Source organism: Berghia stephanieae, chromosome 7 (genome assembly GCF_034508935.2).
Source record: "Berghia stephanieae isolate SIO BIC M18660-M18661 chromosome 7, UCSD_Bste_1.3, whole genome shotgun sequence".
Classification (NCBI taxonomy): Eukaryota; Metazoa; Mollusca; class Gastropoda; order Nudibranchia; family Aeolidiidae; genus Berghia; species Berghia stephanieae.
Window position 1 is genome coordinate 42909541 of NC_088366.1, and position 25961 is coordinate 42935501.

At 35.9% G+C, this 25961-nt stretch overlaps 1 protein-coding gene across 2 annotated transcripts in view; it reads left to right on the forward strand.

Annotated features, from left to right (window-relative positions):
* Positions 1-23611, forward strand: part of LOC144977282 (C-Maf-inducing protein-like) — a 58528-nt gene extending 34917 nt beyond the window's left edge. For both annotated transcript variants that reach the window (XM_078922327.1, XM_078922328.1), the window contains 11 exons: positions 299-400; positions 1183-1272; positions 1828-1893; positions 10138-10164; positions 17350-17506; positions 18015-18128; positions 18431-18571; positions 19019-19213; positions 19807-19912; positions 20769-20839; positions 21183-23611. In XM_078922327.1, the coding sequence (XP_078778453.1) occupies positions 299-400; positions 1183-1272; positions 1828-1893; positions 10138-10164; positions 17350-17506; positions 18015-18128; positions 18431-18571; positions 19019-19213; positions 19807-19912; positions 20769-20839; positions 21183-21236 (1123 nt within the window). In that variant the 3' untranslated portion in view covers positions 21237-23611. The remainder of the gene's footprint in view (positions 1-298; positions 401-1182; positions 1273-1827; positions 1894-10137; positions 10165-17349; positions 17507-18014; positions 18129-18430; positions 18572-19018; positions 19214-19806; positions 19913-20768; positions 20840-21182) is intronic.
* Positions 23612-25961: the final 2350 nt, after the last annotated feature.

Below are 25961 nucleotides of genomic sequence, written 5' to 3' on the forward strand. Positions count from 1 at the left end.
AAATTGCGTTTCCCATATCTCTCTCTCTCTCTCTCTCTCTCTCTCTCTCTCTCTCTCTCTCTCTCTCTCTCTCTCCCTCTCTCTATCTCTCCCTCTCTCTATCTCTCCCTCTCTCTATCTCTCTCTCCCTCTCTCTCTCAATTCACACACCACACACACACACACACACACACACATAATACGAACGAGCACTCTCATTCATATTCTCATACACACAAAAACATTATAAAACTGTTCAATAACAAATGCCTTTTTCACATAATGAATCCTTTTTTTATATTCTATTTTTGTCATCAAGCATGCATGGCCCTACCAGTTCCTGTCCCCATCCCCGTGTTCTACCTAACCTGGTGGCCGTTTGTCTGGCTGCTATCTACAATTGTTACGAGGAAAGAAAAGCGTGAGTACTTGTCTGCTTTTGCTCGTGTCCATCATCATCATCATCATCATTATTATTATTGTTGTTATTATTATTATTATTATTATTATTATTATTATTATTATTATTATTATTATTATTATTATTATTATTATTATTATTATTGTCATTGTTGTTGTCGTTGTCTTGTGATATTTCTCATCCTTGATTACGGGCTTGGTAGTGGTGGTGTTGGTGATGATGGCTGATGGTGTCAGTGGGAATTGAGCTAGTGATGAGATGGCGGTCGTAGCATCAATGCTTATATTTCCCCATGATTATGATTAGAGGGAGATGTTGATTTTGTTAAAAAATCGAGAATTAAAATGGAGGTGACCCCATTTTGTAAACTGGTCATGTTGAAAAGAAAATTGAAAATAGTGCTTTAATTTCCAGGCTAACTTTTGGCAAAAAAGAAAAAGAAAAGAAAACATAAAAATATGTTTCATGATAGTGTATTTTGCCTGAAACCGATAATAATGCCTTTTTTTTTCGTTTTGGCCGTAATCTTTGTACTTTGAATATAATTAATAATTAAAAATTAAATGTCAACTAGTCAACATATTTCTAACCTGAAAGACTTATTAAAGTTTGAGGTTTGAAGTAATTTTGACAAGTTGATATTCATCTTGATTCACCATTTTTGAACTGTAAAAAATATCTGGCCAAAGTAAAGATGTTTCGTCAGTTTTCAACATGATTGACTTTTCCCCAATCTGTAGACCTTACTTATAAGAATATAACTATGTGTTTATCCTGCCCAGGTTATCTCAAGGCAACATCCAGAGGGAAGACTTTGACGATGTTGAGTGGGAGAACAAACTGTTGTGCTATGTCTTTATGATGGAGACCATGTGAGTATGAGATTTATCTTGCATATCGACAGTTAATTTCACCTATTAAAAAAAAACATGAACGTAAATAGATAGATAAATAAGGAAGTGATGTTTACATTTTAAAGTAATATTAAAAACTCAATCCCACTTAAATGAATTATTGGTGTTAACAAAATGTTTCAGTGTCAATGTGAATTAAGCCAGAACGAATTCAAACAAACAGATTTCCGGGGGGGGGGGGGGGGGGGGGGGGGGTTTAAAGGCAAAATTAAGGTGCTGGATCAAGTCTTGTCCCGGTACGTAAAGCAGTATATGAAATGGTAGAATTATAGCTAGGGGACCGTAGAATGTTGAAAGTTATATAATACTAAGCTCTTGTAATTTTTGTCTGTCTACTTGGTCTATCATGCAGTACTGTCGTGTCTCATACGCCAACATTCCATTTCAATGATTGATGAACATAGTTCTCTATCTGACTAATTTAAAATCTTATTAAACACTAGAAGCGAGTCATAAAAGAGCGAGCCCCTTGTAGCCTCAACACTGAGACTGTTGTGTTGTATTATATTTCAGGTCTGAGTTCGATGACTGGAGATACATTCTGGGTAGTCTCTTACAACCAATCCCCTTCCCTGATGAGTAAGTCACTTTTCATTCTTGTTTTTAAAATCATTGTCACCATCATTATCATCATGATCATCGTTGCTGTCTTCTTCATCATCATCATCATCATCATCATCATCATCATCATCATCATCATCATCGTCGTCGTCACCATCACTTCCTAGCTTCATCATAATCATTATCGGCATTATCTGAAATCAATCTGAAATTATTTTAATGCTGATTCTATAACCAGTAATCATGATATGGACTCGTTCAATGTAATGTAATGCTTGAAGAATTATGCTGGAAGTTGTTACTTTGTGTGTGTGTGTGTGTGTGTGTGTGTGTTTGTGTGTGTGTGTGTGTGTGTGTGTGTGTGTGTGTGTGTGTGTGTGTGTGTGTGTGTGTTTGTTCCTTGCTTGGTAAAATATGGGAATAAATATCAGTATCTTCAACATTTTAAATGTGATTTCTACCACCGACCATTTTCAGCAAAACATTGTGAGGGAAGAGAGAGAGAGAAGGGGGGGGGGGGGGATTTATGGCAGATTAATCATAAATCCACGTCGGAAACAAACTCAAGTTTCCATTTTCAAGGATGTTTGATCAACTCTTTTGCTAAGGAGAAAAGGGAATAATGAGTATGGTCGGAATTCACAGTTAAAGGATTTTGGACAAGTTGAGGGTCGAGATTTAATTTGAAAACATTCTGGATAAAATGTATAAAGGTGTATGGCAGGTTTTGCCGAGTGGTTAGATTATTGTGGTATCGTAGTAAAAACGAATGTGAAGAAATGTTAAGCTTTAGAAATAGTACAAGACAAATGGATGTTACATTTCCGGATTCCCCTATATCAAAACAATCGATTCAACATGGACATAAGATTAGAATACTGGAACAACTTTTCTTTTTTATTGACACCATCCATTTGATTATTTAAAAAAAAATATTTTATCAGTGATTATGATAAAGGGAAAATCCGAAACGTAAATAATTATGTAGTCCTTCAGAGCCCATTAGGCCCATGGAGACGGAGTTTATCCCGGTTTCCATAGCGTGAAAAATTGACAATAGCAATAGCTTACTGCCTTTTGGGGTTTGATGCTAGTATATTGCAAAGTACATTCCAACAGATCTAACAGATCCCGACTTCACCTAGGATCGGCCTCGGACCCTAAAGGGATGAAGCCAGTGCGCTTCCAACTGAGCTATCAGGACCCCACATAATCACTGTTATTATTTGAAGCTTAAAATTTCCTCAGATTCGTTTTTATTTGAATTAAAGCTTCAGACAGCATATTTTGATATCTAGTGTACTGTAAACCATCGGATGGATACTGCTGCGAAATCAGAGAAAAGGGGATAAAAGATTGTCTAACAATTTATCACAGATTTATAGGAGTGTCAAGGTATACAGAATAGAAGTAGACATATATTGACAATCCTAGGTTTTTGTTTTTGTTTTTGTTTTTGTTTTTGCGTGATTATTAAAGGCTGCAAGGAAAACGGTTTAATGGAGGCAAAGACCGACAATTGTGACATAATTTAAAATAATTCATAGGCCTCGCTGCATGACAACTGATCGAGAAATAAATGAAGAGAGAGAGAGAGAGAGAGAGAGAGAGAGAGAGAGAGAGAGAGAGAGAGAGAGAGAGAGAGAGAGAGAGAGAGAGAGAGAGAGAGAGACTGACTCCATCACTCACAGTAAACAATAGTTATCTTCAGGGGCCCTTCAGCAGAGCCCGTGGAGCGGAGTTTAATGTGTTGTTTCTACGAGCAATGCTTGTGATATAGGACCGCTGACCATCGCAAAATAGTTTGAGATATACAACAGGGAAAGCAGCAAAGTATGTTGACCTCGGTGGCGTAAGGTGCTTAATGGTTTGGAATGGCATACGTAATAAGAACGAGGCCATCGTGATAGGCAAGGGGAAAGTAATTTATTACATCACCTCATTGTCATATCATTTCTCACGCCTGAAGTACAGAATCGGAAGGAAAGTTCAATAACATTGGACATACAGGATGCGACATGCACATTGACATCTATATATACTCTTAGTAGGCGATGGGCATGCAGCTTTAGAAATACAATTATAAGGGACTAATATTTGTATACCATCTCTTTTTAAGGGAAAGCCATGAGTGTACACACTCAAAATAATAGCAGGAAAAAAGTGATTCAATATCAAAAGTAGAGTTAAGTAGTAATTTCCATTTTAAAGTGTTCTTCTGTCAGTTCGCTTTACATATTTAGGGGGGGAAAGGCTTGTAAATAAAGAATGTATGGGGACGACTTGCACATAATAGCAGGTCTGATCACCGAACGCAATTATGGACTTGATTTAACATTGTTGTAATGTACAATATTTGAGAGTATTTCCATTACAACAATGAGCCCACAAGAATGTGGACTAACAGACCTGAAAATAAGTTTACGTTGTATGGGGAATGTCTTATGAGATTTCTAGTCGATCGATATCTGAAAAATATGAAGAAAAAAAACAAGCAAACAAGTATTAATTGTTTTGTTAGAGAAGAGCAGAATCCACGAATTGTTATGTCTTGGGCAAGGCCTTGAATACTGTTATAGGTCTTGGTCTTGGGTCATCTCGTCAATGATTGGGTCAATGTGTCAATGTCCTGGGGTGATGATGGATGAGCTCGGTCTCTTGGTAAGGACGTGGGGACGTCATTATTTGAGAGAGAGAGAGAGAGAGAGAGAGAGAGAGAGAGAGAGAGAGAGAGAGAGAGAGAGAGAGAGAGAGGGGGGGGGGGGGGGGGGGGGCTTTTTGTATCGTAGAAAGAATAGATAAGGCTTTGGGCAATAATAATGATGACTTACGCCATTTGTTTGTCTGTGCTGCGATAATGTCAGCATTGATGGATGCCACAAGTTCAAGGCCACCCAAAACGAGAGGCATCTGGTCAACCTGTTTTTATCTTTCAATTTCATGATATACGATACGATCGTTCAAGAATTTTTATTAAGTTAAAAAAAAAAAGAACAAAAAGAAGTCTTTGTGAGCTTTAAAGCCCGTGGAGTCGAAATCTACATCGGTTCCTGTAATTCTCTAAGTACAAAATAAATATTCATTCTGATAGTACCTCAGACGTTAATATAATGAGAAGTGGGTTAATTTTAATTATCTTTTCAAATACAAACTTACACACACACACACACACACACACACACACACACACACATGCACACCTAGACACATTTTAAAAGTAGTGCCTCCCTTTTTAATTTTTTTTTTTTTGTAACTGGTGGTAGCAGTGGTGGTGGTGGTGGTGGTGATGATGATGATGATGAGACACAATTCAATCTTCTTGACTGTTTACAATCATAAATATGTGGAACAACGGGTTGACATTGTATAAAACATTCACAGAGAGGCCGGAGGCATGGAACTAAAATAGAAAATTACATTTACAATTAAACAAATTATTTGAATTATTCCTTTACCATACTTGAACCTTTAATGACGAAGTTCTGAGTTTGATTTTTGTTTGCTTTATTTTTGTTTTGTTTTGTTTTTGTTTTAACTGATCACATTATAAATTGCTCCGATCTGAATTTAACCACTGACTTGAACGGTTTCGTGATTTGCGATATGCCACTCGGCCTCTGGCGCTTAAGTCCCTGGTACGAGTCCCGCAGTGGTGGTTCAAAGTTGAATCTATGGAAAAGGCTCCTTACAAACATCTTCACACCGCACTCAGTTATAAAACGAGCACCTGGCCGGTTACAGCAGATGTTATAACGCCTCCAACCCTACGTGTTGCTATTGGCTTGTGACTCCTTGTAAAACGCTTTAAGACATGAAGTGGATAGTGTTCCATGTAAAAGCTCACCGTTTTGGGGTTTTTGTTTGTTTGTTTGTTTGTTTGTTGTTGTTTTAGGGTTTTTTTTAAATAGTCAAAGCGATGTATATGGGGTAACTTGGGCTTCTACGAAGGCCTGTGGTTATATCCAGATGAACAATCAGAGAAATTGTTCTTTCATTAGATTACTGCAGACCCGAACCCCGCCATTAAAGGGTTAAGTGAACTGGGAGCGACGAGGTAAAGACACAAAACTGGTTCCTTTGCCTCCCTAAGAGTTCACCAATGTTGGGTTTTTAGGTGACCATGACCTAGTATTGGCTTAGCAGTTTTCTATCGATTTTGTTCGTTCAAACAGATTGAAGACCCTGTTCTGCCTTGTACCGATGAAAGGCTTTTTTTATTTTTATTTTACATTTTTGCTAGAATATATCGACCGATTTAAATGTAAATCATTTCTTAAATTCAAAACTTAATGTAAGCGGTGTCGTATGCTTCTTTGAAGTCTCGGGTTTGAGAATTCTTGACGAATTGGCGGGTTATTTAAATTGATCCCTACCATTCTTCATATAGAGTCGTTTCTTCATTGTTTTTTTTTTTAATTCAAAAGATTTTTAGAATGGTTGACAGGTCGGTGGTCATTTTAAAGGATCGATATAACATGAATGTTAAAGTTGTCAACACTTTGTCGGTGTGTTTAAGTCTCGGTTTCAAGAGGAATTGATAAGTGGTGAAGGAGAATGGTTCATTTTGATCGATCGGTAATACAGATAAAGTACAAGTACGGTTGAATTTGTCCGTCGTTCCCCGCCTTCCTTTATTCATACTGCGTGTACTGACGGCTACTACTTCCTGGTTGGAGCATATTAGCATTGAATTGGAAACTGGAGTCACTGCAATTTAAAACCATTGCATTGCAATCAATCAGCTCTCTCTCTCTCTCTCTCTCTCTCTCTCTCTCTCTCTCTCTCTCTCTCTCTCTCTCTCTCTCTCTCTCTCTCCTACTCTCTCTCTTTCTCTATTCTCTCTCTTCTATTCTATCTATCTATTTCTATCTATCTTTTCTATTTTTTTTTTTTTTTTTTTCTTCTTTGATCTGTCCATCCATCTCTAGTAAATAATGATGATTGACATAGTTAAGGAGGAGGGGGTGGATGGGAGGGGGTACAATAATGATTTTTATACCGATTATGCTCACCCATCATGTCTCCAATCAATGTGTGTGGGTGTGTGTTGAATTTTCTATTTCCTCAGTGTTGTCTCGCGGTGGGTGGAATTCCTCTCTGGGCAAGGAAACTGTTGGACTCCCTTGGGCCAGTCTTCATGGGCCCACAGCCTTGCTATCTCTTCTATCCCTCTGTATCATTTATTGTCCTTTCCATATAGCTTTGGGTCCTTGTTTTTGGAAGGGAACGATTGATTTCACATGGGCCCAGTCTGGAGTCTTTTTTTTCTTTTTTTCCCCTGATAAATCATAGATTCAGTCCTATATAGCATTTATTTACCTTGATATGCAACTTTTTATGACAGTCCACATCCTTCGTGGACCCCAAACAAAGAGCGATTGGTTCCCTATCTTGCTATATCAATTTTGTGTTTCGGGTTTGCCATGAAATTTAGACTTGAACTGAACGATACATTTCTTTTCTTGTGAAGGATATACAGTAATTTCGTTGTATTCGTCTTTCTAGTAGACAAGAGACCAATTGGACAAAATGCCAGACAGACTATCTGGTTTTTAAGTGATGTGTATTATGTTTTCATTCTTTTTTTTTTTATTTGATAATGGCTGATGAAGGGTTTTGAGCCCGGAACGTTCTGTGTTTGGCATTTTGTTCTCTTTTGAAGCTGTTCTATTTATTTATGTTTATTGTTTTATTTTCTTACAGTCCACAGCTTCTAGCAGCTTAGTTTCACTTCAACAGGGACTTAGTATCCTGACATCATTAAGGATAAAATCGCTATAAAATAAGTCTGTAGTCATGGTTACTGGTGAAAGTCAGCCGACCCTATAGTTCGTCCTTTTATTCGTTGATTACACTGTATGCCTTCCTTCTTTCCTCCTATATCCATATAATATTAATTAAATGATAATATTAATCAAAGTGAGCTCAAAGCGCCCGCTACATTGGGCCTGTCGTATAACTCTGTTCCAATTTCAAGACCACACATACTCGCACATTCATTAAAATAAAAGGCACTTAAGCCAACATTTGGTGAACCTGCCTATGTATTCATCCATTCTCTATTAAACCGTCAACGCTTTTATTTATTCTTCAATCCATCCATTCACGCATCCGCCTCATTCATCTGTCGATTCACTCATCCATTAATTTTATATTAAAATTCATCCATTTATTTCGTCACCTTCTCACGATCACCCAGGTTTTATACGTATATACGTATATATTTTTCACCCATCCATCCATCTATCCATACATTGGTTCATCCATTCATTCTCCTCTTTCATTCATCAATTCACTCAACCACCAATCCATTAAAAATATACCCATTCGTCTCTCCACCTATTCCTCTAAATTTGATCAGTCTGCAGAATAATTTTTACCATCCATCTATCTATCTACCAATCTCCATCAACCATATTTATCTCCCATCTCAGTTAGTTCCTAGGTTTTCTTGTTGACTTCCGCTTCGCCGTTTCCATTCTCCAACCTCGTAGCCATGGTTACGGCACAGCGTGGAGACAAAGAGACCCATGAGAACAAAGTAAATTAAAGTATATAACAATAAAAAGAAAATGAATCAGAAACACTTAATAAAAAAATGAAAGGTGGTGAAGTAAAGGGGGGGGGGGGGGGGGGGGGGGGGGGGAGAGAGAGAGAGAGAGAGAGGATGTTGCTGGAGTGTATGGGACGTTCTATCATTCCTGATTCTTTTGTTTAAAAAATAGTTGTTTTTTTTTTAATGAATAAGGGTAATTGAAAGCTGTTGCTAGTCAGAAAACGTGTGGAGCGGCGCTTATATCAACAATGATGAGAAATATTGGGTATATATATTGAATAGCGGATGAAAACAGAGAATAAAGATATCACCCTGTCAGAGAGCCAAACTCGGGATCCAATTAATACGACACCCTCCGCCTGGCTGAAAGAGAAAGAGGGGGGGGGGGGGGTCAGTCGCACTAGCTACTTCGGTGAAGAAAGTATCAAACCCGACACATTATAGGATTGTCATATTTGAAACTTGTAGACATATTGGTGGGTCAGCATAAACAATCGATCTATTATGGTCAGTTCTAAGCAAAGGTCAAGTGGGCTATCCCGCTTTGTTAAAAGGTTTTTTAACCAATTAACTGCCTTACTCTAGAAAAACGTACATTTAAAAATTTGGCCATAAAACTGGTCCTTCAAATATCGATCGATTTAAGTGAACCTCGTCTTGGTATATAAACTTTCAATTCTGAAAAAAATTCCCCAAAATTTCGCGAAGTCCAGGTTTGGGAATTTTTGCCAAGATTAGAGTTATTTAAATCGATCGATATTTGAAGGACGAGTTTTCTGGCCAGACTTTAAATAAAACTTTTTTTCTAAAGTGTGGTAATTAACTGGTTACTTGGACGCAGTTTTTTGGGGTTTTTTTTTTTAAAGTGCACATTAGACCAAATTTATTTAAACACCATCATGTTTAAGCTTGCAAGGTTTAACATAAAACACTGACAGTATGTTTTGAATGAAACTTGGCTCAGAGTTTTATTAGGAAAAGCATATTGAGATGTTCTAGTGATTATAATATGAAGTTTCTAAAAAAAAAACAACAACAACGGGATAACTCACGACTTGTCCTTAAACTGTTCCTAATAATCTGAGGTAAAACTTTTTTGGCTAGAATTGAACTCGTGGAAAACAATGAGTAGCAACACTGGGATACCTATACCATATCAAATGGGTCTTTTCATTAGTACTCAATCACTGATCAAAGGCATGAACAAATGCATCCATTAGATGAGATCAGTCTAAAAATCAGAAACTGTATCGAACGAAATTAAAAATATAGAAAAATCCAAGGAACAAAATAAACCATACTTCACAGGGGATTGAACCTCATATCTTCCTACTGTCGGTTGGCTGTTAATCTAGTACCGACCAGAATTTAAGAAGGCTGCCTCCCGTCGGCATTATTGTTTGAGAGAGAGAGAGAGAGAGAGAGAGAGAGAGAGAGAGAGAGAGAGAGAGAGAGAGAGAGAGAGAGAGAGAGAGAGAGATGGGGAGGGGTGTCAGGAAATGGCCGATAAGATTGTTGTAATTCCTGCGAGTCAATAACCAACAGCCAACCCATAATATGTGATATTACGTATAATACTGACGACACGTCTCAATGTTTGTATCTGTAGCGCACACGTATTGTCTGTTTGTGTGTGTGTGTGTGTGTGTGTTTGTTTGTTTCTATTCCATATACTTATCGATTTCTTGTCTTGTCTATCTCCACAGTGCCATCGCCGACTCCCTTTTCACATCGTGAGTATACACTTTTTATTCTACACTTTTACAAACAGCGTGATTCATATTTGTACTCTAATAATGTCGTACACTCACAAAACAAAAATAATAATAATAATAATAAATAATAATAATAATAATAATAATAATATAATAATATAATAATAATAATATAATAATATAATAATAATAATAATAATAATAATAATATAATAATAATAATAATAATAATAATAATAATAATAATAATAATAATAATGATGATGATGATGATAATAACATATAAGTGTATTTGTATAGCGCCCAATCCCGTTGACAAAACAGCTCTAGGCGCACAAAATTGTAAAACATCATTATAAACATTTTTGTACACACGCACACCCAGTTATACAAGCGCGCGCGCGCACACACACATACCCTCACAACGACACACACACACGCACCAAAACGTGCATATTCAGACAGAGACGAGAAATAGCTGTTAACATGAAATATTTAATTTTAAAAAACATATCAGAACATTTAACAATAATGGCAGATGAAGGGAAATTATATTATGTCATGAGAATTCTGATGTAACAAATGTATATCTTACAAAAATAGGATGCTTTATTTAATCTAGATAGTGAGCTTCTCATAAGATGATATTTTAATGTCTTTGTCTCAAGTCCGGCAGTTCTTCGGAGAAGTCCCGGTTTGAGAGTTTTTGACAGTTTTGGCAAGTTGAGGGTTATCGTAATCGATCGATATGAAATGAAGTGAAAGTTGTCTGGCCAAAACGAATTAATAAAATAAATAAATTTAAAAAAAAAACAATTTAAAAAAAGATAAAGGAAAAGCTTATGTCAGGGTGTTACAGAAGAGACTTAACCGTTGGAAATTCACACTCACATTTTATCGTTATAGAAATGGTTAACATTTTATTTATTTATTTATTTATTTTTACAATTAATCTGTTGGTTCAATTATTTTAGATCGATTTATTCTGTGTCTCATTTGACAGGGTAATATTTAAATTAAATTTTGCAACAATAGATCGGAATATTCAAGCGGGGAATGAGGGAGACAGAGAGAGAGAGAGAGAGAGAGAGAGAGAGAGAGGGGGGGGGGACGGAAGGACGTGTTAGGGAAAGAGAGACGGAAGAAGGACGTAGAGACACACACGCACACACGCACACACACACACACACACACAGACGGAGAGGTTGATTGTTTGGGGGGGGGGGTAGTAGGATTTTAGATATAAGTGGTTTCTATAGAAACAGATTTCATTTTCTATTTCGTATTGGTTTGTATTGGATGCATTCTATTTGCTTTTAGTTTAGTTTGTTATTCATCACACACTGTCTAGTGTTTGTCTTCTTTGTTTAGTACGCGTGGAATTATGGGAAATCTAATGTTCTTAATGCAAATCGATCTGTCCATTTTGTCTATCTATCTATCTATCTATCTATCTATCTATCTATCTATCTATCTATCTATCTATCTATCTATCTGTCTGTCTGTCTATCTACCTGTTTTTTTTCAATCTATTTATTATTATTATATTATATATATATATATATATATTATATATATATATATTATATATATATATATATATATCCTTTCTTTAAAAAATATAGCATTGTGGAGAACATTGTGCTTATTTGAGTCTAAAAAAAAATAATGATACGGCGCACGACTCTACTGAAAGATTTGAAAATTAGAAATGTATTTTTTTTTACAGATAGATAAACAGATAACGAACTTGATTTCCTTTTATAATTTAAAGTCAGATTGAAAGTTCGTTGAGTCAAACAGATATCATAAAATGTGTACCGACGACACTAAGACTCTCAAAATCAATTAATTTTGACACTGTAAAAAGTTGTCATTTTGCGTCATCTATTTATGACATCAAGTATTATTATTACTTCCGTTATGTTGTTGATTTAGCGGTGATCAGTGTTGTTATGTAGTAAGTAGTATGTTCTAATTGCGTGTATGTTTGTGTGTGTTTGTGTGTGTGTTGTGTGTGGTATATACATGTGTGTGCGTGTGTTGGCATTTTTCAGCAAATCGTGACATTCATAGTGATATTATTCACTTGATCACATGAAGGTATTCGGATTTACACAAATTTTAAACAGTTTCACCGATTAACAACGTCTACTAATATTACTGCTGATATTACGGTCGTTTTTATGCCATCGATGTGATAATTATTGACCTGGGAAATATTTAGTTAAACGTTGTCGGCAAACTGTCAATTGTATCTGTCTAGCTTCTAGCCCGAACAAACTTGATATTTTTCGCGTCTGCCTCAGATTTTCATTTGACCTCACATAAGTTAGGTAAAGGGGAGATGTTCCGAAAGCTCCTACATCCCAGTATTCTTTTAATTTGTATTTTCACCGTTGATCTTTTGTCAGGCGTTTATTTATTCAATTTGTCATCATATAGGATTTGATAGATTTGTGAAAGTTTAAAATTTCCTTACTTGACCATTGTTTTGATTCTCGGCCGCCATTGTAATTTGTGAAGTATTAAAGGTAGTGCAAAGCAGTCCGAGGGTTGTTTTTTTTTCTATTAGGGTTAGTCAAAATGCTAGGGTGTTTATTTTCCTATTAGGGTTAGTTAAATGTACTCTAGGTTTTACTTTTTCTTGGGGTTAGTTGAGGGAATATTATTTAAGTTGTAACCCTTTGTAGGAGCTTTCGGAAGGCCTCCCAAGCCAAGCGTGGTAAAGACTTGTGACTTATTGATATTGATATCTACTGACTGATAAACTAAAATCATGCCGAATAAAGCATGGCAGCGACAAGCACATCGATTAAAGTGTGCATCTAATCGTAATCAAGATAATCAAGAAAATGATTCAGGCAATATCGAATGAAAATAGTTCTTTCCCCGCGAAATTGTGGGCATTTTACTAGTATATATATATATATATTATATATATATATATATATATATATATATATATATATATATATATATTATAGCTTATATGTGGTCCTATACTCTATATCAACCCCTATATATATATATCTAGGTCTTCCCATTTATCTTTTTTTTTTTTTTTTTGATAAAAAAGCATAAGAGAGCCAATAATGATAAAAATAATGAGATGGGTCCAGCCTAATCCAAATGGAAACATGACAAATAAGAAAACAAAAAATAAATAAATAAATAAATAAACAAATAAATAAATGACATTTCGACTGCTGGTGTTTGTCAAGGGGCGATCGACAATTGTAGAAATAATTAAAATCAAACAAGCCCATAATTGCTTTCGGTTATCAGATGAACTTGACCTATATTTTCCGTTGATTTGATAGTATTTCCATTACAACAATGAGCCCATAGCATTCTGGGTTATCATACCTGCAAATAGGTGCACCTCGCCCTGATGCAAACACATTTGATGCTTTAATTTGACCATAACGCTTTTACTTCAGATATTGATTGGAGGTGTTACGCTAGTTTATGGGAGCATTATCCTTCAAATGTCGCTGGCACTAGAACATACAATTTATGACGAGGGCTAACCAGTTACCTCTCACTCCCACATTTCTGCTGTAATATGAAAAAAAAATTACTTTATTAAGGTTTTGGCCAGAAATCTCGTCATACTTTTAAATATCACTCGACTTTACACGTTTTTTTATATTTTTGGCCAGAAATCTCGTCCTTAAAATATCGATCGATTAAAATGACGGACGAGTTTTTTAGGCCAACATTTTAAAAACACGTTATTTGTGCTTTTTTTTTTTGTTTTGTGTGTGTGTGTATGTGTGTGTGTGTGTGTGTGTGTGTGTTTGTTTGGTTTTTTGTTCATCTCTCCCCGAGCCCGGCATAAATCTGTGCTCACACCCAATCATTCTAATGACGTTGACATCCCACATAACATCATAGCACTAGGTCGTGATGGTACGGTAGTCCTCACATAGGATTACGTGCATAGTCGTATTCATTATTATTATCGTCATCATCACCAGTATTCCAAACACTGATAAATTGTCTTTTGTTCTCTCTCACATTTTTGCTAGAAGTTTGTTTTCTTCAAAAATTGATGAATTCAGATGACCCTCAACTTATCAGAAATAGTTAAACCTAAAACTTCAAAGACGTCCATAATAATGATAATGCTCAGATTTTAGAATTTTTGACACGCGATTTTACCATCGGTAGATTATACTTGACGTGAAATATTTGTGACCAAAATGGATTTTATAAAAATGCGATTTGACAGTGCTAGACGACATTTATCGTCGTCATCGTCATGATGGTTTGACATTATCACTGGGGTAGATAGTGACAATTATTTGATCTTTGTAATAGGGTGTGTGAGGTGAGGGGGGGGGGGGGGGGGGGGGGCTTGAGATTAAATCGAAGGGAAATCAATTCCAGCTTTTCGAGCTGGTCGTTTTGTAATGGATGACATCACGACAATTTAATTTGCAGCACTACTACCATTCCGGGGGGGGGGGGGGGTGTTTCCCTCTCGTCTCTTCCTGAATCAATGTGTCACTGTGTCGATGAAGCTTGGGGCGGGGGGTGGATGCGAGAGAACCACGCCCTTCACCATAGAATGAATCTCGAAAAGCACGGGCATATTTATTTGTTTAAATTCATTATTTAATTATTTATTTATTATTTATTTATTTTATTTTATTATATTTATTATTATTATTATTATTATTATTATTATTATTATTATTATTATTATTATTATATTATTATTATTATTATTATTTATTATTATTTATTATTATTTATATTCTTTTTCGGTTTTCTCTTTGGTTTATTCATTTTCAGTGGAATTTTTGGGGTTGGGTTTGCGGGGAGAGGGGGGGGGGGAGTGAGGGGTCGTAGGTACAACTTTAATTTGAAATACAATAATATAAAGATAATGCATCTCTGGATTATCCTCCGCTTGCATCGGACTGGTCGACAAATCAACCTCACAATAGGCTTTTCTTTTCCTTTTTTTCATCATTATCTCTTTCTTTTATTGAGGGTTGGGCGCTGATTGGGAGGCATGGGGAAGGAGCGGTGTGGTAACCCCTTTGTACTGAGAATTCACACCGCAGACAACTCAATTACAATCAATCAAATGTCGCTTTGCTATCCGACACCAAATTGACGTCGAGTTTGTTTATCCCTTTACGATCAAAATTATCTGAAATGAGTGGTTTTGTTATTACAGTAGGCGATACCCACTATGGACTGATGTCACCTATCTGTTAAATATACGATATTCCTTTTTCCTTTTATGTTGGAGCGGCTTTTTGGTCCAGTAGTATGACACTTAGCTTGCGACTCGTCGGTCAAAAAGTTGAGTCCCTCTGTGGCCGACTGAAATTGAGTCGAAGTCTCAGGTCAAATTCTTTTCGAACTTTTGTGCCTATAAGAGAGAGAGAGAGAGAGAGAGAGAGAGAGAGAGAGAGAGAGAGAGAGAGAGAGAGAGGGAGAGAGAGAGAGAGAGAGAGAGAGAGAGTTTTCAGGACCAATAATACCTGCCCTAGAAGATGTATGGATCTAACGGAAACTAACAAATTGCCGGAAATTTTGATTTTTAATAAATTATTCAATTTTGGCTGATTTGTTTTGTTTTAAAGTGTTTTAGCCAGAAAACATTTATGAACTTCAAACATCGATTACATCTCTCTCTTCCCCCCCCCCCCCCCTCATCATGTTTCAAACCTGAAACTTCATAGAAGATTTATCAGGGCGACTTTTTGACAATTTTTCTTAATCTATCGATATATATGAATTCAAAATGTTTATAGTGACCAAAGTGAAAATTCGTGTTTTGTCAGTGGTAGGTAGTATAACAAACGGAATTACATGAATGGGTTGGTTACATCACTGGCCATTGATATCGATAAGCTTTAGCGATTTGACACCTCGCCATTAGCAACTATCCTAATGAAAATTAGTGACGCACTCATGTCATGTCTTGTCATTGGATATGCCTCTCTCTCTCTCTCTCTCTCTCTCTCTCTCTCTCTCTCTCTCTCTCTCTCTCACTCACTCTCACTCACTCTCACTCTCACTCTCCCTCCCTCTCTCTCTCTCTCTCTGTGTGTGTGTGTGTGTGTGTGTATCAGGTTTCCCCCTTTCCCCCCCCCCCCCCCTTCCCAAAACCACACTTACTGTCGACGTGCTTATCTAAGTGAAAGAGAATAAATTATCCTACTTTTCTGCATATTTAAAGGTCCCGATATGGCTAAGAAGCTTGATACAAAAAAGATGGTTGTTCCATAAGTGGAACTGCTCGGAATATAAGGGCGAAAAAAAAAAATCTACATTTTTATTTTCCAAATGAAAAATAAACGAAATTTAACTATTTTGCCTCAACCTGTATCGATGGTATGTTTATTATATATTGACTCTCTGTCTCCTTGATCGTGTCAATATCAATATCAATGGTCAAGCAACGAACAATCAATAATATAACTATCGTATTCTTATTCCTTGTATCCAAGCTCAGTACACCCTCCCCCCCCCCCCCCTCCCTTTTTTTTCTTTCCATACACGACCTTTATTGCCCTGCACTGACAATTGTTTAATTTGGCTAGGAAACTCCCAATGTAACTCTATCAACACCAACATGTCAACAAGGCCGATTTTCCATTGAAGTTTCAGATTTAAGATTTCAACAGCAAGTTGTGTGTCGTTTTAATCTATTGAGAAAATAATTGAATAAATAAAAGTATTGTGTATAGCATGTGCCAGACTGGTTACACTAGTAGATAAACATCTGGCGTCTGTTCTCAAGGCAGCATTCCTATTGTACCAGACTTTTGATTATCACACTTTGGACCTAGACCTAGTGCCAACAACAAAATCGGGCTTCAAGCTGGATTTATTTTGACCATAATAAAGACGCTGTCAGTTCAGGCAGACTTTGTCAGTGTATGACCTATTTTGATTCGTGTATCATGCAAATCTTTATAAATGTGTAAATTATACAGTGCCAGACAAGCGGAAAGTAAATTAAAAATTCCAAAAATAAGGACTTTCTGATTCCCATTCAAATTACCCTTGGGATGACGTTGTATAATGATTCTGTTATATATTTTCGTAATAGCCATTGCGATAATCATACACTCTAAGATCAGAGGACTGGATAAGAAGCAATGACAATCCCTCTGTAGAAATTAATATAGACACTCTGAATAAAAGTATAAATGATCTGATCTTTATCTCCAGACGGATGAAGGTTACCATTCACAATGTAAGCAGTGACAAGACCTGCGATGTCCACCAGACATTACTGGGCATCCGGGAAGGGAAAGATGGCTGGTTCCATCTTTATTGTCCTGGCAGCATTGCCTGTGATGATGATGGTCAGTTGTGGGGAGTCATGGTAAGTACCACATGTGGCTTATCTTTTTCTTCCTGTACTTGTATCTACGTAGCAATCTCATCATTCCACCTCCATACTCTATATTGTTAAGTTTACAGCCCAAGATTGGGATATATTCTCTTTAAATGTCTTTGCCTATACAAAACATCACAGTATCAGGAGCTTTTTAAAAAGATAATTTTTGCAAGACTTATATCTTTACATTATCATAGGTAGACAGGTGGCAAAATGGAGAGGCCCCTCACTTTTTTTTTTTGTTGTTGAAAGGTCATAATTAAATTATTTGAAGTGGTTGAGGTGCTGCGATTTTTATTTTAAAGATTTCATTCAATGTTCTCTCCCTTATTGTCCCAGGTAGTGGAATAGGGGGTGGGGGGTGCTACTAATCATAAAATGACTTTGAAAACCTGAAATATATTTTTTAACGTGGAATCTACTACACTGGTCTCTCTTACATCTTATTTATTGTCACCATCCTCATCCCCCCTTTCTGATTTTATTCCTCTAGTTGAGTACATTGATGAAATGTTGTTGCAAGCGTAAAAAGTTCCTGATGAGTATCTCTAAAATGATTGGACCTATTATGCTCCTGGCTCTAAGAGACAACTTTGCCGCAATGGAGGTGAGCACTTTAATCATTTATGAATATGAGATTTTGAAAAAAGATGATGTTAAAAAGATACTCTTTATTCATTCTAATGGGGAAGTTAGAATTTCTAATATCTTAGTCGAGGCAGGCTGATTTTTTAAATATGTTTTTTTCTTGTATTTTTCTCTCAGCTTCATCTGGCACTTTTTCGTATAAACTTTTTCAAATTTTTAATCTTTACTCTGACATGGTATCAAATTGAAATTGAATCAGCCAGTGACATAATATAATGACATCCATATTAAAACAACCTTTCTTTCTCTGTGAATACCCAGGTGTTATGTGCCATGCTGGAGTTGGAGGTAGTGGATGGTCATGACCTCAAGATGCAAATGATTACTACACTCCAATCCACAACAGAGGGCAAGACCATGTATGCCCAGCTGTGTGAGAAACAGATACAGATGAAAGAGATGGTTGGTATCTCATCTGCTACTAGAAACTCTAACCTTCATGAGGGGGTAGTCATTACAATCATGTCATTTACTTTCTTTCAAGACTGAAGCTAGAGTTCTGAAGTGGAAGAATTATCTTCAAGCAAGAATGAAAATGGTAGAGAGAGTGAACCTTAAAGTTTTCTTTCATTCAAATGGGGAGAAAGTAATTTCAAATGTATCAAATGAAATAAACAACTCTTGCAATAATGACGATTACGATGATGATGATGATGATGATGATGATAGCAATAATAGCAGTGGTGACGATGACACTAATAGTTATGATATTAATAAGTGAATCAAATTTTTGAAGTGATCAGCCAATGATTCCTAATATCTAATGGGTCCAAGAAAAACTAGAAATTTGTCTGATCAGCTTTAGATTGTTTGATTCTATTTTCTTCTCTCTCTCTTTTTTTTTTCCAGCAACAAAAAGGTGGTCCCAAAAAGTTGACTTTGCCGAGCAAGTCTACAGATGAGGATCTAACCCGCATGTTGAATTCTGGTTCTTTTGGCAACTTGGAGTGTTTAAGTCTGGCCTTTACACAGGTCACATCCGCTTGTGCTGAAGACCTCATCAAACTCCCTGCTCTACGCTACCTGAATCTATGGTCCACTCAGGTATGACTACAACTCAGCTGTCTGAAGGAAGGAGACTGTATGTGTTTGTGTACTATGAAGTCACATATTGTCTTATTCCTTGTTCTTTCTAATAAAGAGGCTTTTGAACTTGTTCTCTAAAACCACAGCATTTTTGGGCAGAACTAGACTTGGCTCTTGCTTGCATTTCAGTCTACTCCAACCCAGTGAAATAAAAATTTCTCTGAAACTGCTTTGCATATATATATATATATATATATATATGTGTGTGTGTGTAGGGCATTTTCCAAAATTGGCCCAGCTATATGGAACTCGCTTGATCCCAACCCAACAGTACAGTTCTCAAGCAGAACTGTGAATTAAAAAAGTGTCCATAGAATTTCTTTTCTTGAAGTATTTATTGTAATGTGTTAATTCTAGTTCTTACCACTGCTAAATAGCAATTATGCTTACTCTTATGCATGTAAGATGTGGAAACTGATTCTGCTCTAAAGTGGAAAAAAAACAAAAACGGCTTTAACATAAGACTAAAACTAAAGAAAAGAGTCATTAATCAATTATTATTGAATTTTATTTTTCCCTTTTCCTTTTTTTCATTTTCCCCATCCATGCAGTTTGGAGACCAGGGTCTTCAAACCATCGCAGAACACCTCCACAAACTACAAGTATTGAATCTGTGTGAGACACCTGTCACAGACAAGGGCCTCTCCTCTCTAGCATGTAAGTGATTTAGTCTTAGCGACTGGGGACTTGAATGGGAATGGGGTAGGAGGTAGTTGTGTGGGGTGTGAAGGTGGGGGGGGATGCAATTATGAATTGAAATGATGAATATTCTGGTGAATAAATAAAAAATGAAGAAAAATGTCATTATGCTACACCTTTCTTCTTGGCATTATCAGATGCTATTGATAGGTACTTCTTGAAGGAATATATATTTAATCCATCAAACAAGTGACTGATATCAACATGTCCCATCCATGTTGTCATAGTGAGCCTAAGAAAAAAAAACAAAAAAACAACTAACAAGCCTGAGGCAGAGCTCAAACTATTGCCACCTCGCTTCATTAAGCATAGGTTTTTGGATTTAAGGAATTAAATGAGGGTGGTTGGAACCGACCAGTGGGAGAGAAGGAAAGGGAGAGGTTGACATCCCATTGAATGGTTCAAGTGGCTTGCTTGAAAATAGGACAGCACTAGGGCCAACCAACATATTTGCCTGCCCATCTTGGATATTTACAAAGACAATGTTTTTGCACAGCAGTGTACTCATTAAGTTGTCAAATAACATACTATTCAATCGGTTCATTTTTATCAACATGTTTTGCTAGTATCATATTTTTGCAAGTTGCTTATATGACTTTGAACTGTTGCAGTGATTGTTTAACTCCATTAAACAAAAAATGGGCAAACATCTTTTTCATGTCATTTTCAAAGCTAATTTACGACAAACTAAGTGTGTTGTACAATGACGAAAAGCCTGTGTAAACTCAATTTTACTGGAGAAACAAAAAGCTTTTCATTACTGTATTTAGATTGATATTGATATTTTTGTGATATGTTTCATTGTCCTTTACAGCCTTGAAATGTCTACGGAAATTAAACCTCAACAGTACTAGTCTGTCAGCTTTGACCTTTGAAGGGCTCAAAGTAAGTATCCCCCTAACATTTTATTCCCCCCACCCCAAGGGTAATATTAGAAAAACAACCAAAAAACCCATTAAAATAACTGAAATATCAATTTAATAGAAAAGAAAAAGATAGTTTTAAAAAAATGAGAATTACTTGACAGAACTCTTTATTGCTTCGTAATTTGCCGAAATCAGGGTATTCCTCAAATGTTATCATCATCAATCTGTTTATCTATCAATCATCCATCCATTTATTGTTTGTCTATCTATCTATCCATCTATCTACACTTCTCTTTGTCTATTATTCATCTATCAGACCTATTACTGTTACTAACTGATTGATCTTGTGTCTTTTCACCCAGGAAAAGTTGCCTGCCTTGCAAGAATGTGATGTCCGTTACACAGATGCTTGGTGACAATGAACAACGAGACATCAGCAGACTTAAGGACCTCTGATATGTTACAAACTACAATGGACATTATATCTACACACCTACGCTATCTGACACATAATAAACACATAACACACCAGTCACTTTATTGTCTACACTTGCCTTGCCATTACTTCTCAATTGCAATGTCGTGTTGTGAGATGTCAAGTCGTCGTGTCATTGTGACTGTTAGATGGAAAGCCACTGAGGTGGAGAAAGAAAAGAATTAATTTCTGATAGCGTAAAACAAATATGGTGCCATCGTAGAAATGTGATGAGAATGAGTGATCTCTCTAATCTGATGTCTTGTTTCCTTTGGACTTTGCCTTGATTCTAACAAGGACGGCTATAGACTTGAAAATGATGGATTGTATCTATCAAATGTGACCATATAGACAGTATCACTAATTAATACAAGAAAAAAAAGTGGACTGAAATGAAAGTTGATGTAAAATTGTCACCCTGTTTAGTGTTAACACCAAGCAATCCAACCGGACTGATTAATTTCACGAAGAAAGAAAATGTGTTGTATTCTATGGGACAGAATTGACTGTTATATGGATGGTGATGTACTTTACCAGATGTGTAATGTGTTTTTTCTTTCTCTATGTAGGCAGCAGATACGATCGCTGAAGTATTTGTGTTGGAGGTTAGCGTGCCAAAAGACGCTTTATCTGCTACTGACATTAAATGGGATTGATGTGTTTGTTCTTTGTGGCCTGCAGGGGGACAAATTAGATTGGCTTATTAAAGCCATTATATATCACTGTGATAAAATGTGGATTTGGGTTCACCTTTATACCAAACTAGCATTTAAGTTCTGGTATACCAGAAGAGGAAGGACTCGGCATTGACTGCGTGGTCAGTCAATGTAAAATTGTTTGGGAAATATTGCATGCTTATTTCACACTTAGACTGTCGCAGTCTGACAAAACTCATTACATTATCATTTAGGCCAGAAAACTTTTGCATCAGATAGCATTAAGCTCATCCTGAGCTTGTCAAAAAGTTTCACTCCTGACTTCAAGATGTCTCATGTTTAGCCTTTTTTTTTTTACAATTTTGGGATCATCTTACACTTACTTGGATCGATATTTCTGGCCAAGATGATAAAATATGTGTTTTGTTAAGTACTGCAGTCCGTCCAGTCCAGTGTGTGGCCTGATCATGCATTTGATGAAGACAATTCAAGAGGTTGTTCCATGAATCTCTTTGATTTACAACCACCCACTCTTGTGTGGTCTTTGCCTTTATGTTTGAAAATATATTATATTATTGTTTAATTTTAAACAGTTGTAATATTGTAATGAGTGTGGACGAGGCTATGTGTACTTTGTGGTGGTAATCTTTTTAAGTTTTTAAATTTTTTCTGGCTTCACCCAATTTCGAAGATACATTTCACCCCTGTTATTAACCACATTGGAAGACAAAAAAATGTAGAAAAAAAAACTTGTGATATAGCATCTTATACCTTGTTATTTCTTATCCTATATCACAGGAAACCAAGAAAGAAAAGAAAAGTGGGCATGCTCTGCAAAAAGTGAATTTTGACTGTGAAAACTTTAGGATTTTTTTTTTTAATACAATGAAAGAAGCACTATTCTGCCATACATTGGCAACATATCTTTCTTACAATTTTTCTAGATTTTTCTTAAATTTATCGATTAAAATGACCCACAACCTTTCTAAAATTCTTAAAACTGAGACTATTTATAGTAGCTCTAAAATCATTAAGCCTATAACTAGCCAAAGCACTTTAATTTCCACACTGTCACATTTACCTTTAACACTAAAGCTGTGACAATAATGGATTGGATTGGTCGTGTGAAACTCTTTTAAGGTTTTAAAATAAAATTGGGGATCTTTTAAATTTAAATCAATTGATAGTTGAAGCCAATGTTTTCTGATCAAAATACTGTAAATTTTTTAATTTAAAAAAAAAAAAAGGTTACATAAAAGTGGTAGTTTTTTTTTTACTACTTACTTATCCTCTTGGTGCTTGATCAGAACATAAGGGCAAAGTAGTTTTTTAAAAATATATATTAAGCAAATGTGTCCATATTTGAAGCATTTCCATAGATCCATGGGTGAGGATCACATAAATTATTGTCGCTGTTCAAAATTGTCTAACCTCGCTCTCCACCTTGTAAAAACGATGTCTGGTTGAGATATAGTCTATCGGTGTCATATATACATGTATCAATGTCATTATGGTTTCATTTTAAAACACAATTCAATATAAGCCCATGTTGACTTTTCAAATATAATTTTTGTTATATTGCCAAATCATTTGTATTTTAGTAATGAAACAGGGATAGAAATTAATTCTGAAGCAAAGATTCAAGAAAAAAAAAATAAAATGATAATTATTAAAAAAAAACACAGATCAGTTGCCTTATAAAATAATTGCTGTAATTGTTTTTACTTTTCTAATGTCTTTGTTCCCTGAGTGTATGTGTGTTATTGTGAGATGAGTGAGAACTTTAAACATGCATGTCTTGTAACTTGCTATTCATGTGTTTGTTTGTGTGTGTGTGTGTGTGTGTGTTTATCCATCAGACCAAAACAGCGTTATCCAGAAGTGTATTTAATGCTTACAGTGGAGTATTAACTACAAACTACTACAACAGCCAGACTGTGATCAAACATGTTGAATTATTACACCCCTCATTTGCCAAATAACATTTTGATTCTGGTATTATCCTCATTTCAACAGGATGTTCTTGGTGACACCATTAGTCTCTTTCTACCCCCCCCCCCCCCCTCCCTTTTCCTCCTTTCCCTTTTTAAAATATTTATAGACTTAGTGAGTTACTGTCCTGGAAAAGAATCACGTTTTCCTAATGCCCTGTCATTAACTTTTACTATGAGGGAGACAATAGAAAGTGAGCTTGTTTGTGAGATTTTTTTTTCTCTAGTAAATCATCTCTCCACATATTATAGATATAATATATATTAAAACACTCGGGTCACTGCTCTGCTACAAAGGGGACATAGAAAACAGGACACAATTATTAAACGCTACACATAGTTATACATATCAGGATAAGAAATGACAAAATGTATTTTAAAAACACGGATTAAGTTGTATAACTACTAGTCAAATCATTCTTCTTGTTTAAGTGTGCAACTTTGGGAATGACAAAATTAGTTGAAGATCAACTGGACACCTTCCATCGCAAACAACTTAGAACAGTACTGAGAATTAGATACCGTACAAAAATAACAAAGTGCTGTCCCAAAAATTTAACAAAACACCAATCTCTTCTCAAATACTTAAAGTCAGGTGGAGCCTGTTTGGTAACTTCCTGAGACAAGATCCTGAAATACCAGCTATGTCATTCTGCTTCATCAATTTTGGACCCCAACATAAATGATGCCCAGTCACCTCATTGCCTGTAACACTCAACAGCAATCTTTGCTAAACTTCAATCTTTGCTTTACATCATCGATAGACCTCAACAATATTGGAGACACGGCATCAAACAGACAGGAATGGAGATTCCTCTGCATTGTCAACTGTCAAATATGCCAGCAGCTTTAGCACTTAACACACATATACAACTGAAATGTCTCCCTTTATGAGCAGAAATGTTAAGCTGGTGTCGCAGCAGAACTATGGATGTCATTTAGGTGGGCTTTGCTTCTGTTCTTTCCTTGATTCAGTCTTCTTTGACTTAAGTTAGGCCACCCAGTTCATTGGTTCAGCACTAGCCTCTTGAGCAAATAAAGGGCTATAGGTGCAGATTGATCTGAAAGTGTTCACGAGGCAAACTTCTTAAACCAAGTTAAATTAATGGTGATTCATTTTACACTCCTTTATTTGGATACAGGTCTAGAAGATTTCTGTACCGAACCAACCAGTCAAAAATATATTTTTAAAAATTTATCTTTAAAATTTGTCAGCTGTGTTAAGAACTTCCAAAACATTTTCATTAGAGACGCCATGAAAAGTTGTGCTAATACTTTCCATTTCTCAGCCATTTAAACGATGAATCCTGTGTATTGACAGACTTGCTGATGTTCACCTTGCATATCATGTTGCCTGACAGTTTTTTAAAAAAGTTTTATATAATTTTGTTAATTTGAGGGGGGAAATAAAATAATTTTTGCAAGCTGTGTAATTTTATCATGGAATTCATCAGGTCATTTCCAGTGCATGATATAACTTCATCGCTTGCAGATTTTTTTTTTTTTTAAAATCATTATTAATGTTTTTATCAGGGTGAGTTATTAGTTTGTATATATATCTATCTTTATTTTGGTAAATAGATCAATTGGTATAAAATGATTTTTGATACGATCATTATATCTTCATTAATATCCTGTCGTTAGAAATTTTATTAGAATCAGTATTAGAGATCTGTACAACAGAGGTGATTTTTTTGTGATATATTGAGGTAACCTACAAAGAGTGCATTGGTAGCTCATAGTCATAGAGTAAAGAATTGAGTTCTGGATCCATTGCCTTGTTTCCTTATCCATGTTTGAGTGCCAATGCGCATACAACTTTATTCTTCATGCATATATGTATGCATTGTTTGTATATATGTATGTTTGTATGTATGTATGTATGTATGTATGTATGTATGTATCCTGACCTCCCATAGCGGGCAGGGAGGTACATACTGTGTCTTCTATCCCCAGATATCTATTTTCCAACATGCTTTCTGTCTTTGTCTTGGAATGAGATTACTTGGTTTTTTTTCC